Source organism: Macaca thibetana, chromosome 17 (assembly GCF_024542745.1).
Source record: "Macaca thibetana thibetana isolate TM-01 chromosome 17, ASM2454274v1, whole genome shotgun sequence".
Taxonomy (NCBI): Eukaryota; Metazoa; Chordata; class Mammalia; order Primates; family Cercopithecidae; genus Macaca; species Macaca thibetana.
Window position 1 is genome coordinate 30,585,044 of NC_065594.1, and position 14,454 is coordinate 30,599,497.

Sequence of the window (14,454 nt, forward strand, 5' to 3'; positions counted from 1 at the left end):
GCCCGAGCGGGATCGCGATCCAGGCAGCTAACTCTGACCAGGGCTGCCAAAGTGCGCCTGCTACTAGATATCATTAATAAGTCAGATCAGATTTCCTTTACAGGGATTCTAACCCACATTCCTTTACAGGAAGAGACTACAAATTATTACAGGATGGGTAATACCCAGAGCACTCCTCTATCTCTCCTTACAAGTAATTTCAAAGAAGTTAGAGCAAGGGGCCATGATCTTGGTATAGAAATCAGGAAAGGAAAGCTAATTACTCTGTGTCGCTCCGAATGGCCTGCCTTGATGTGGGGTGGCCACCCGAAGGGACCTTCCGACTTGCTGTCATCACTAGGGTAAAGTCCAAGATTTTCCTACCTGGGCGTGCGGGCCACTTAGATCAAATCCCATATATCCTCATATGGCAGGACCTTGTTGAGAACCCGCCTCCTTGGCTGTCCCCTTTCCAATTAGCCTCTGAACCCTGTAAGGCACTGGTTGCTCGACCACTAAAATCCAAGCAACCAACTGCCCCTCCCCATCCTGTTCTACCTGACAGCGGGGACCCACTGTTCACAGAACCCCCTCCGTACCCCTCCGGGCCCCAGGCCCCAGCCCCCCGGGCTGAGCCGGGGGAAAGAGCAGGCGGATGGGAGGCAGCCGGCACACAGGGACCTGCTGAGAGTGAAAGTAACTTTGAAGGGCCGGCGGGGTGGACACGAGGGTGCACTTCGCAGGCTAGCCCCCCCCAGCCGCCTGACTCCACAGTGGCTCTACCCCTTCAGGAAATAGGACCCCCAGATGACACGGGAATCCCCAGGCTCCAGTACTGGCTATTCTCTACCAGTGATCTGTATAACTGGAAGACCCAGAGTGCTCGGTTTTCAGACAACCCCAAAGATTTAATGGCTTTACTGGATAGTGTCATGTTCACCCACCAGCCCATTTGGGGTGATTGTTAGCAGCTCCTCCGAATCTTGTTCACAATGGAAGAGCGAGAAAGAATACAGGTAGAAGCTAGAAAGCTGGTCCCGGGGGACGACGGTCAACCGACTGCCAACCCCGACCTCATAAATGCGACTTTTCCTCTGACCAGGCTGGCATGGGACTACAACACGGCAGAAGGTAGGGGACGGCTACGCTTTTATCGCCAGACTCTAATAGCGGGTCTCTGGGCAGTTGTTCGCAAGCCCACTAATTTGGCTAAAGTATACTCTGTTCTGCAGGGAAAGACAGAGAGCCCAGCTACCTACTTAGAAAGGTTAATGGAAGCTTTTAGACAGTACACCCCCATAGACCCAGAGGCTCCAGGAAGTCAGGCAGCTGTTGTAATGTCTTTCGGAAATCAGGCAGCCCCAGACATTAAAAGGAAACTCCAGAAATTAGAAGACTTAGAGGATTGTGGACATACACCCAACTGTGCCAAACCCGTATACCCTCCTGAGTACCCCAAACCCTAAACATCAATGGTACACTGTTTTAGATTTGAAAGATGCTTTCTTCAGTTTGCCTTTAGCCCTCAGAGCCAAAAGCTCTTCGCCTTCGAGTGGAATGACCCTGGAAGGGGCATAAGTGGCCAACTGACATGGACCAGGCTGCCGCAGGGATTCAAAAACTCTCCTACCCTGATCGATGAGGCCCTCCATGAAGACCTGGGTGAGTACCGACGCAAACACCCTGAGGTAACTTTACTACAAAATGTTGATGACCTCCTGATTGCTGCTGAGACCCAAGAAGCTTGTATTCAAGGGACCAAGAGTCTCTTACAAGCTCTGGGAAATCTAGGCTACCGAGCCTCGGCAAAGAAAGCTCAAATCTGTAAGCCAGAAGTAACATATCTGGGGTACCTGCTAAAAAGAGGGCAGCGCTGGTTAACAGACGCCCGGAAGCAGACTGTTCTGCAGATTCCCAGGCCACAATCCACCGGACAAGTGAGGAAATTCCTGGGGTCGGCGGGATTTTATAGACTATGGATACCTGGGTTCGCAGAACTGGCTAAACCCTTGTATCAGGCAACACGGGGGCAGCAGCCATTTAATTGGACAGACGAAGCCGAGTCGGCTTTCCAACAGATCAAAACCGCTCTACTCTCTGTGCCTGCACTGAGACTACCTGATGTCACCAAGCCCTTCCACTTATACGTGGACAAGAGTAAAGGTGTCGCCAAGGCGGTAATAACTCAGAATTTAGGCCCCTGGCGGAGGCCAGTTGCCTACCTGTCAAAGAAGTTAGACCCAGTGGCTGCCAGGTGGCCCCCTTGTCTCCGAATGATTACGGCCATGGCTCTGATGGTACAAGATGCTGATAAACTTGTCATGGGTCAAGAATTGCGGGTCGTTACCCCACATGCCATCGAAGGTGTACTCAAACAGCCACCTAATCGATGGATAAGTAACGCCCGGCTCACCCACTACCAAGGACTACTACTAAATCCTATCAGGATAACCTTCCTGCCCCCAGCGACCTTAAACCCTGCCTCACTGCTGCCCAACCCGGACCTGGACACGCCGCTCCATGATTGCACCGAGATACTAGCTCAGGTGCACGGAGTTGGAGAGGACCTGCAGGACCGCCCACTCCCTGACGCTAACCTCGTCTGGTTCACTGATGGGAGCAGCTTCATGCATCAAGGCCAGAGGTACGCTGGAGCGGCAGTGACTTCAGAGACTGAGGTAATCTGGGCGGGACCCCTGCCCCCGGGGACATCGGCCCAGAAGGCCGAACTGATAGCGCTCACCCAAGCTCTTACCTTAGGGGCAGGGAAGAAGCTGACAGTATATACAGACAGCCGATATGCTTTTGCTACGGCGCACATACACGGGGCCATCTACAGGGAGCAAGGGTTACTAACGGCTGAAGGAAAAGAGATAAAAAAAAAAAAAAAAAAAACACAAGCAAGAGATCCTAGCCCTGTTAACAGCGCTATGGAAGCCAGAAAAGTTAGCCATTGTGCATTGCCCAGGGCATCAGAAATCAACCACTCCAACTGCTCAAGGCAACTTTCTGGCAGGCCAAACTGCAAGAAATGTGGCAAAGGCTCCCAGCCAACTCCTTGCACTCCAGCTCCCTGACCCGGGTCCCCGGAACTTGCCACATTTCCCTGATTATTCAGAACAAGATCTCCAGTGGATTGACAAGCTTCCCCTGAAACAGATCCAGAATAGGTGGTGGACTGATACTAATGACCAAACCATCCTACCAGAAAAATTAGGACAACAAGTGTTAGAACACATCCACCGAACCACCCACCTGGGTGCTCGGCGGATAATAGACCTAATCAGACGCTCTAAGCTCAAATTCAGACATACAGCCGAGATGGCCAGCAGCATCGTGGCAAGTTGCAAAGTCTGCCAGCTTAACAACGCCTACCCCCAGTCCCAGGCTGCAGCGGGAACAAGGCTTAGAGGAACCAGGCCCGGTATCTACTGGGAAGTAGATTTTACTGAAATAAAGCCAGGAAAGTACGGGTATCGGTACTTACTTGTCTTTGTAGATACTTTTTCAGGGTGGACTGAAGCATTTCCAACCAAAAGAGAAACTGCTCAGGTTATAGCAAAGAAAATTCTGGAAGATATCCTCCCCAGGTATGGCTTCCCCGTCCAGATAGGGTCAGATAATGGGCCGGCCTTCGTCGCTAAGGTAAGTCAGGATTTGGCTTCCATCCTTGGGGCAAATTGGAAATTACATTGCGCTTACAGGCCCCAGAGTTCAGGACAGGTAGAGAGGATAAATCGGACCTTAAAAGAGACCTTAACTAAATTGACTATGGAGACTGGCGCTAATTGGGTGGTCCTTCTCCCCTACGCTCTGTTCCGGGCCCGTAATACCCCTTACAGACTGGGCCTTACCCCTTACGAAATCATGTATGGCAGACCCCCACCCCTGGTTCCCAGTCTAAAAGATGATCTGCTCAAATCTGAAACAGAAAATGTCTCTGAACTCTTATTTTCCCTACAAGCCTTGCAGAAAATTCATCAAGAAATCGGGCCCAAGCTAAAGGAACTATATGAGACCGGTCCCCCACCGACACCCCATCCGTACCAGCCAGGAGACTAGGTCCTGGTTAAGCGACACCGACAAGAGACCCTAGAACCCAGGTGAAAGGGACCACTCCAGGTACTCCTGACCACACCCACCGCCCTGAAGGTAAAAGGCATCACGTCGTGGATCCACTACACCCACGTCAAGCCAGTGGACCCAACCCCCCACCTTCTAGGACCAATCACGGCAGCGGCTGAAGCACCGGCCACGTGGACTGTGGACAGAGCTAAGAACAACCCCTTAAAACTCACCCTGCGCTGGCAATATAGCTCACTGCAAACATGCAGTTAGGTAGTCTAGCCCTAACGTTAGCCGCCCTAGTGGCCGCTGGGGAAAACACCAAACAAGCACCTAAACCCCAGTCAGGAAAAGTTTCCCTACTGTTTCTCAGGAACCAATTCCAGCCTCTGCAGCATCACTGCAGTGCCCCCTAATATCACCCTAAGGGCTCTGCCGGGCATATTCTTCTGGTGTAATGGGACATTATCTAAGGACCTATCTAGTCCCTCTGTTACCAGCCTACTGTGTCTTCCTGTCCCATTAGTTCCCCGGTTGACTCTACTAACTGCTGGCGAGTTCCTAGGGTACACCAGTAACTGGACTAGTACTGCTATTCACCCAGTCCCTAGACCGAGACCTGCACGAGCCATATTTCTCCCCCTCATTGCAGGAATCTCCCTCACCGCATCCCTCATTGCGGCCGGGATGGCGGGGGGGAAGCCCTAGGTCACACCCTCATAGAAAGCAACAAGTTGTACCAACAATTTGCCATTGCTATGAAGGAATCAGCTGAGTCCCTTGCCTCCCTTCAGCGGCAACTCACGTCCCTAGCCCAGGTAACCTTGCAGAACCGGAGGGCCCTAGACCTACTCACTGCTGAAAAAGGTGGTACATGTATGTTTCTGAAAGAGGACTGTTGTTTCTACATAAATGAATCAGGGCTTGTAGAAGACCGGGTCCAACAGTTACGCAAGTTAAGCACTGAAGTAAAAACACGGCAGTTTGCTTCAGCTGCAGACCAACGGTGGAATTCCTCTATGTTTTCTCTGTTAGCCCCCTTCCTTGGACCCCTGCTAAGTCTACTATTTCTGCTAACCATAGGACCTTGTGTTGTTAACAGAATTTTGCAGCTTGTCAGAGAAAGGTTTAACACCGTTCAGCTCATGGTCCTCAGAGCCCAATACCAACCTGTAAATGCTGAAACAGAGTCAGACTTATAAGACCCAAGATTGGCTCTAGAGTTACCTGAAAAGAAGGGGGGAATGAAAGGAATGAGGCACATCCCCCATATATCTCCCAACTTCCTGAGCCCAGCACAAACACATTCCTCCATATTTCTCTCAAACTTCAGAAAAACACCACCTAGGAAATCCCCGATAAGGACACAGCGGGAACCAATAAAAAATGCTAAATGTGCTGTAACCGAGAGAATTACCTTGCTCCCCTGTAACTTTACATATCCTGTTTACATCGGGCTATAAAAAGCAAGCACTCGCATTGTTCGGGGCCCTCTTGTATGCTGTGGAATGGAGGGACCAAGTTCGAACTTGCAGTAAAGATCCTTGCCGCTTGGCTTTGACTCTGGACTCTGGTGGTCTTCTTTGGGGAACAAACGGTCTGGGCATAACAAACCCAGGAGGCGGAGCTTGCAGTGAGCTGAGATCCAGCCACTGCACTCCAGCCTGGGCAACAGAGCAAGACTCCATCTCAAAAAAAAAAAAAAAAAAAAAAAGACCTCATCTCTACAAAAAATAAAAAAGATTAGCTGGGCATGGTGGCATGTGCCTGTGGTCCCAGCTACTCAGGAAGCTGAGGTGGGAGGATTGCTTTGAGCCCAGGAGTTCGAGGCTGCAGTGAGCTGTGATTGTGCCACCACACTCCAGCCTGGGCAACAGAGTGAGACTCTGTCTCAAATAATAATAATTTTAAAAGATTCATAATCCCAAATATGCCAATTCCTATAATTTAATCAATAAATAAAATGTCATTCCCACTAAAATCCCAACAAAGTTTCTCATACTTTGTAAGAGAATGCAAAGCTGTACAGCAGGGGTGTCCAATCTTTTGGCTTCTCTGGCACATTGGAATAACTGTCTTGGGCCACACATAAAATACACTAACACTAATGATAGCTGATGAGCTAAAAAGAAAACATTGCAAAAAAATCTCATAATGTTTTAAGAAAGTTTACAAACTTGTGTTGGGCTGCATTCAAAGCTGTCCTGGGCTGTGGCTTGGACAACCTTGATATACGGTGTATGATGAGGAATGGGCAACAATAGTTAAGATAATTTTGAAGAAAAAGCTGTGAAGACTAGCATAAGGTGTGAGGACTAGCCCCACCAGGTATCAGGAGCTACGATGGAAGCCATGGAAGTTAAGACAGAATATCACTGATGCCAATGTAGAAAATGATGCCGTTGGAGAAGAATGGGGAGCCCAGAACCAAACCCATGCATTGTAAAACTTGATCTTTGTAGCTAGGTTTCAGTTGGCTATTTTGAATGTCTCAGCAGCAGCATTTTCACTTTGTACCAGTGCTTGACTTAGGTATCGGCAAATGATCTACTTACGTATCGTCATCATCAGATCTTGGTTCTAGTTGTTCCTCATCTACTTCAATGCCAGAGACCATTTCTACCTTCCCTTCATCTTCTTCTTTGGGTAGCCATTGTTTTAATGTTCCCATTGCTAAAGAAATGACAGAGAAAGATATGAAAGCATCCCAGCCTATATACCCAATGAGGGCCATATACCAAAAACCTGATAGTGAACATCAATATAATGGTAAACCTTTTAGCCATTGCCATCAAAACAGAGAATAAGAAAGGGATGATAACACAAGCAGACAAGAAAAAGTGACAGGAATAAGGGTCAGATAGGAAGAGATAAAACACCTCCACTTTTGGGGTAGATAATTTCACTGTATTAGAAAAATTTTAAAAATCTTTGTGTTAAAAAAAAAGATTTACCACAGTTGAACCACTCTTATTATCCACTGTTTCTATAATCTGAGTATCCCACCATGGTTAGGCTTCATCATGAATGCCTGTAGGGAAAACCCAAAGCACACACACACCTTCATCTTTTTGTTTTGTTTTGTTTTGTTTTGTATTGCAGGTGTTTTTTTTTTTTTTTTTTTTTACTTAAAATGTGCTTTTCTTTCTCTCTTGGGAAAAGGACTAGACTGAAGATAGTACAATATTTCTTTTTTTTTTTTTTTTTTTTGAGACAGAGTCTCACTCTGTCACCCAGGCTGGAGTGCAGTGGTACGATCGGCTCACTGCAACCTCCACCTCCCTGGTTCAAGCCATTCTCCTGCCTAAGCCTCCTGAGTAGCTGGGATTACAGGCACATGCCACCACGCCCAGCTAATTTTGGTATTTTTAGTAGAGATAGGGTTTCACCATGTTGGTGAGGCTGATCAATATTTCTTTATAGCAATGCAGCACCCCCTCAACTACCCTAAGATTCTACAATTGCTTTTATTTCATATATCATATGCTTTTATTTCATATTGCTTTTATTTCATATATCAATCACAAATAAAACGTTCCCAATGAAATGACATGTTTTCTTAGCCTTTAGAATTTATATTCCCTAAATATAAGTCATTGATTTATATTTTATGAATATAAATTAGTATAAGAATGCTTTTAGACTCTTCTCAGTATACATTCTTAATCCTATATCACTCTTGCACATTTATAAGAAAAATATAAGTGAAATAAACTGGATACAATATAACTAAAATTCTTCATATCCAGTCTAACTCCTCCTATGAATTACTTTTTTTGGACATATCAAACTTTTTTGGATCCTGATTCAAACAAAAACACCATAATGAATGTCAGGCCTCTGAGCCCAAGCCAAGCCATCGCATCCCCTGTGACTTGCACATATATGCCCAGATGGCCTGAAGTAACTGAAGAATCACAAAAGATGTGCAAATGCCCTGCCCTGCCTTAACTGATGACATTCCACCACAAAAGAAGTGAAAATAGCCGCTCCTTTCCTTAAGCAATGACATTATCTTGTGAAATTCCTTTTCCTGGCTCATCCTGGCTCAAAAAGCTCCCCCACTGAGCACCTTATGAGTCCCACTCCTGCCCGCCAGAGAACAACCCCCCTTTGACTGTAATTTTCCTTTACCTACCCAAATCCTATAAAACAGCCCCACCCTTATCTCCCTTTGCTGACTCTCTTTTCGGACTCAGCCTGCCTGCACCCAGGTGAAATAAACAGCCATGTTGCTCACACAAAGCCTGTTCGGTGATCTCTTCACATGGACGTGCATGACAGTGAAACAATTCATGAGACAATCAGGGACTCTTGAATTACTTTTTGAGTCCCTGATGTCCATTTTAAATTTAAATTTTATTTTTTCTGTATCTGAACTGTTTTCACTCACAACACTTCTGACACTAAATATGTACACATTTTTTTCCCCCATGATACAAGAGATAAAAAGAAATTATTTAGACTGATAGTAAGGGCAACAGAGTCCTCAGCGGAATGTCTCTTTTAACAAAAAGCAGCCCCCAAATCATTTCTTCTCTAACAAAGAGCAGCCTGAAAAATTGAGCTGCAGACATGGATAAGCAAGCTGGAAGCTTGCACAGGTGAATGCTGGCAGCTGTGCCAATGGAAAAGGGCTACCTTAAAGCCAGATAGGTTCAACATGGAGGCTCCATCTTCCCTTTTCTTTGTCACCACATGTACAGTGAAAAACCAGGCAACATGGTACCAGCCAGGCAGAGAACCCATCTGCATAATAAAAGATTAGGCTGGGGTGGCCAGCTTCTTCAAGTGCTATGCAAATGGTACACCTGGTTCAACTAATCTTTCATGCCCTACGTAAATCAGACAGACGCTGCCCCCTGAAGCTCATCTATAAAAATACATTTCACTGTGGAAGCAGCAACCCATGTTCTCCAGGACCCCTCTCTGTAGCAGAGAGCTTTTCTCTTTCTTTTGAGGGAAGAGAGAGACCCTCTCATATTGTTTTATATTGTTTTATACTCAGGAAAGGAAAAAGAAGCAAAACTAAAGGCAGGTAGCCCAGCGCCTAGGAACCAGACCCGAAACCAGGCCTGGGCCTGCCTGACCTAAGCCTGGTAGTTAAAATTCAACCCCTGACCTAGCAACTGATGTTATCTATAGATTCCAGACATTGTATGGAAAGACATTGTGAAACCTCCCGTTTTGTTCTGTTTCACTCTGACCACCGGTGCTTACAGCCCCTGTCATGTACCCCCTGGCTTGCTCAATCGATCACGACCCTCTCACGCGGACCCCCTTAGAGTTGTGAGCCCTTAAAAGGGACAGAAGTTGAGCACCTGAAGAGCTCGGATATAAGACGTTAGCCTGCTGATGCTCCCAGCTGATTAAAGCCACTCCCTTCACTATCTCGGTGTCTGAGGGGTTTTGTCCGTGGCTCATCCTGCCACACTTTCACCTAGTAAACTTCTGCTTTTAACCTCACTGTGGGGTCTGTCCACGTCCTAGTTTTCCATGGCTGTGAGACAATGAATCTCGGGTATTTACCCTAGACAATAGTGCTGCTTCACCCACATCAACCAATTCTCTGACACCAACTGGGTGTCCTACAATTCAATTCAATTCCAGCACTAACTACCCAGAACTCTAAGGGTTAAAGGTTAAAGAAGGGATCAGTCTCAGAAGACTGCTCTCACTTCAGAGGCCAGTCTCAAGTAGCAAGTCTCCAAGTTACCCACACTTCTGTCTGCATTGGCTACATGGTTGGGGATTTCCACAACCTCCTCAGGTTAACAGTCTACTAGGATGGTTTACAGAACCCTGGAAAATACTATCACTGGTTTATTATTAAAAATACAAATGAAAAGCCAGATGGAAAAGTACATTGGGCAAAGGGTCCAAAGCACAGGGGCTTCTGTCCCTGTGGAGTTTGTGGTACGCCACCTTCCCACCACATGATGTGCACACCAACCCAGAAGCTCTCCAAACTTTGCCATATAGGGGTTTTTATAGAGGTTTCATTACCTGGGAATGGTTGGTCAAATCATTGGCCATTGGTGATTGAACTCAGTCTCCAGCTCCTCTGTCCCCCTGGAGATAGGGGGAAGGAGGCTGAAAGTTCCAATCTTAATCCTGCCTTGGTCTTTCTGATGACCAGCCCCCATCCTGAAACCGTCAAGGGGCCCCCAACCACCAGTCATCCCATTGGCCTGCAAAAGACACTCTTACTACTTCAAGGATTCTAAGGGCAATAAGAGCTGTATCCTAGGAAAAAGAAACAGAGACCAAATATGTATTCATCACATGATAAAAAACAGATAACATAAATTTACCCTCTACATTTTTTTTTTTGAAACGGAGTCTCACTCCATTGCCCAGGCTGAAGTGCAGTGGCACTATCTTGGCTCACTGCAACCTCTGCCTCTCAGGTTCAAGCGATCCTCCCACCTCAGCCTCCCAAGTAGCTGAAAGTACAGGTGTACATCACCACGCCCAGGTAATTTTTGTCTTTTTATTAGAGACAGGGTTTCGCCATGTTGGCCAGGCTGGTCTCGAAGTCCTGGTGATCGGACTGCTCTGGCCTCCCAAAGTGCTGGGATTACAGGCATGAGCCACCACGCCCAGCCTCTGCTTCCCTTTTAAATATAAATTCCAGTTTCAGATCATTTCTTTGCTCACACATATGAGCATAGGCTGTTAGAAGCAGCCAGGTCACCTGTTGAACACTTTGCTGCTTAGAAATTTCTTCCACCAGATACCCTAAATCATCTCTCTCAATTTAACAGTTCCACAAATCCCTAGGGAAAGGGCACTATCCAACCTCTTTGCTAAAGCATAACAAAAGTGATCTTTACTCCAGTTCCCAGTAAGTTCCTCATTTCTATCTGAGACCTCCTCAGCCTGGACTTCGTTGTCCATATCCCCATCAGTGTTTTGGCCACAATTTAACAAGTCTCTAGGAAGTTCCAAACTTTCCCTCATCTTCCTGTATTCTTCTGAGCCCTCCAAACTGTTCCAACCTCCACCTGTTACCCAGTTCCAAAGCTGCTTCCACATTTCTGTATCAGGACGAGCGGCAGACAAAACTCCTCAGACACCCAGTTAAAGAAGGAAGGGGTTTATTCGGCCAGGGGCATCGGCAAGACTTCTGTCTCAAGAGCTGAGCTCCACGAGTGAGCAAGTAAAACACCAGCTGGACTTATGTATAACATTTATGGGGTGTCCTCTTGTAAATATCTAGGAAACAGAACTCACCTAACCCAGGATGGTCAAAAGCAGCAGTAGCCAAAATGAGATCCTTTCAAATGTCTAAATTAATTCATTTTGTGTGCACAATTGGGGAAAAAAAGAGCTAGTTTCAGAACTAGACAAACTGAATGGGACACCTATTTTATTTTTGTCCTGGTTGAAATCCAGTAAGAGATTTGGAAAGTTTTGTTTTTTATTTGTTTGGTTGGTTGGGTTGCTTTTTTTTTTTTTTTGAGATGAAGTCTCGCTCTGTTGCCCAGACTGGAGTGCAGTGGCGCAATCTCGGCTCACTGCAACCTCTGTCTCCCAGGTTCAAGCGATTCTCCTGCCTCAGCCTCCTGAGTAGCTGGGATTACAAGCATGTGCCACCACACCCAGCTAATTTTTATATTTTTAGTAGAGATGGGGTTTTACCATGTTGGTCAGGCTGGTCTCGAACTCCTGACCTCCTGATCCGCCCGCCTCGGCCTCCCAAAGTGCTGGGATTACAGACATGAGTCACCGTGCCTGGCCCTAGTGTTCGTTTTTTAATCATACCACAAAGAATTATAAGACAGAGGCTTTTTTTTTTTTTTTTTTGAGAACTCTGTGGTCAGAAGGCAGGTTAATTAAAAGTTTAATATTTAGGCTATAAACATTTTTTAAAGGCCTTTTCTGCTTTTTCTTCTTTTGGATGCTGTTTCCAGAAATTTCTTTTTCAGTTGCTTCCTATCTTTTTGGCATGACTTCTACTGAGAAAAATGTACAACTTCTCATTGGCCTTTTAGGTAGCTTAAAAACCTCCCCAAATTGACTCCTGTACAACTTGTTCTTCTATTTCCTTCCACTTCTGGCTCCTCCTTCCTTTTGCCATTTTCAATAACACGTGGAGGAATCTGCAGGAGACTTCTAATGACTCTAAGACCCCCCGAGGAATGCAGAAAAGGTGCCACTCATCCCTTCTTAGGTTGGTCTGTTTTCCTAGTGAAGCCACGGGCAGGTTCCTCTCAGATCTAAAGCTCTACTGTCTTTTGCAGTAAGTTACTTCATCAATCTGACTTTGGGGTACCAGAGATTACATTGTACTGTGAGAGAGAATTGATTTTTGTGTGTGCAATGGCTGACAAGTCACTGATAAAAGCTGTAGTTTTTGGAAGTGGCTGACAGCGGCTGCAGTTGTGAAAGGAAAATAAATCTCGGGACCGATTTATCACTAAGGCAAGAGAAAAGTTAAAGACTACGTCAGGCAAACCTGCCTCCGGTCTTATTCCTAAATGAGATAGCTACAATCATGATAAAGCTACATACCTTCCTCACAATTTGCCCACAAGGAAGTTCCTTGTAGGCCTCAGGATCTTTACCCTAAAACTGTTCTGTTGAATTTCACCTGGGCAATGTAAACTGATAGCTGATCTCCACAGGTGCAGGACAGAAAGTCATCCCTCTGCTCACCTGAGACAAATGTATATCTGATTGCTTCTGTCCTATTGTTTATGTAAAAATGCAGATTCACTGAGCCAGACTAAATTGTGTATTCAGTGAAAGGCTGATCAAGGACTCAAAAGAATGCAAACTTTTGTCTCTTACCTACCTATGACCTGGAAGCCCTCCCCCCACCCAGCCCCCGCCTTGCTTCAATTGTCCCTCTTTTCTGGACCAAACCAATGTACAATTTACACGTAGTAATTGATGTCTCATGTCTTGCTAAAATGTATAAAAGCAAACTGTACCCTAACCACCCTGGACACATGTCATCAGAACCTCCCGAGGCTGTGTCATGGATGCATCTGTAACCTTGGCAAAATAAACTTTCTAAATTGATTGAGACCTATCTCAGATATTCTGGGTACACACAGTGAATGGTTATTACTGGATGGGGCTACTTACTTCTTTGTGCATTTAGATTAAAAGACAGGTTTGAACACCTGGAGGTTATGGGAACACTCATCACCAAGCTATAAGACTCCTGTTGGGGACGGGCTGCTCGCAGAGTAGCCTGACTGGCATTAGGTTACCCACCAGCCTCAGCGGAATGTATCTGCAGGAAGGAGCACAGTCTCCCGGTGCTTCCCTCTTTGTGGGGGACCCAGGATTCAATATAGAAGTGAGATCCTTGATTTTGAAAGATGTAGGTGCACTGCCTTCCAGTTTTGCCTGCTTTTCACATATTAAATATTAGGCCCTGTTTTAAAACTCTTTGTAAAAAAAAAATTATATCTATAAAGGAAATCTTCATTTGTAAGGCCTCCCCCTACCCCAAGCCACCAGAAATGTTTAAGATGGGAAAGGCATTGGTTTAAAGTTCACGTAACAAACCTTACCTTTGTTCCAGACACCTTTCTTGGCAATCTTGTCTTGACTAAACCTTGACTGTGCCCTTTTTTGGTCAGCAAGTAATAGTGTTTAGATTTAAGTTCTGGGTCCTTAAAAGTCATCCTTTCAGAAGTACAAATTGAGGGTTGGCTTGCTAACAATTGTTTAGGGCAATGGAACAGGTAATCAAGAGACTGATAGTCCAAAGTTGGAGGACGTGGTGGCTAATGCCGGGTGCGGTGGCTCACGCCTGTAATCCCAGCACTTTGGGAGGCTAAGGCAGGTGGATCACTTGAGGTCAGGAGTTCGAAACCAGCCTGGCCAACATGGTGAACGTGTGTACTAAAAATAGGAAAATTAGCTGGGCATAGTGGCACACGACTGTAATCCCAGCTGCTCCAGAGGCTGAGGCAGGAAAATCGCTTGAACCTGGCAGGTAGAGGGTGCAGTGAGCCAAAACTCCAACCTGGGTGACAAAGTGAGACTCTGTCTCAAAATAAATAAATAAATAAAAAAAATAAAATCAAGTTGGAGGAAAAATTATTTGAAAACTGGCAAATGAAAGCCTTATGAAGCTATAAAATCTGCTGCGTGTATGTTTATATGTATCATGTGTATGTGATTTTGTAACTGAGTGCCCTATTTTTAATTTTTTTCCTCCTGCAGCCCTCTGTATTAACTTTTTAGTAATGAAATAATAATCTTGACTTTCTTTCCACCAAGCACTCCTTGCATTGCTGGCTTATCTAATTATGTTTGCTTAGAAGTTTGAGACTGAATCTTGAGACAATCCAGATGCCTATGAAATTCTACCCCACCAGGAGATTACAAGGCCGCAGCTAATTTACAGCCCAGACAAGCCTGAGATGGTACCAGCCCATTCACCAG

The 14,454-nt window shown here is 45.8% G+C and overlaps 2 protein-coding genes across 2 annotated transcripts in view; one reads left to right on the forward strand and one right to left on the reverse strand.

Moving 5' to 3' along the window:
• The window catches only part of LOC126940470 (peptidyl-prolyl cis-trans isomerase NIMA-interacting 4-like), a 1,058,238-nt gene that overhangs the window by 996,335 nt on the left and 47,449 nt on the right, over window positions 1–14,454 (forward strand). The window lies entirely within an intron of this gene.
• Window positions 1–14,454, reverse strand: part of NEK5 (NIMA related kinase 5) — a 100,245-nt gene that overhangs the window by 18,706 nt on the left and 67,085 nt on the right. Inside the window, exon 23 of the mRNA XM_050766272.1 lies at window positions 6,600–6,717. Coding sequence (XP_050622229.1) covers window positions 6,600–6,717 — 118 coding nt within the window. The remainder of the gene's footprint in view (window positions 1–6,599; window positions 6,718–14,454) is intronic.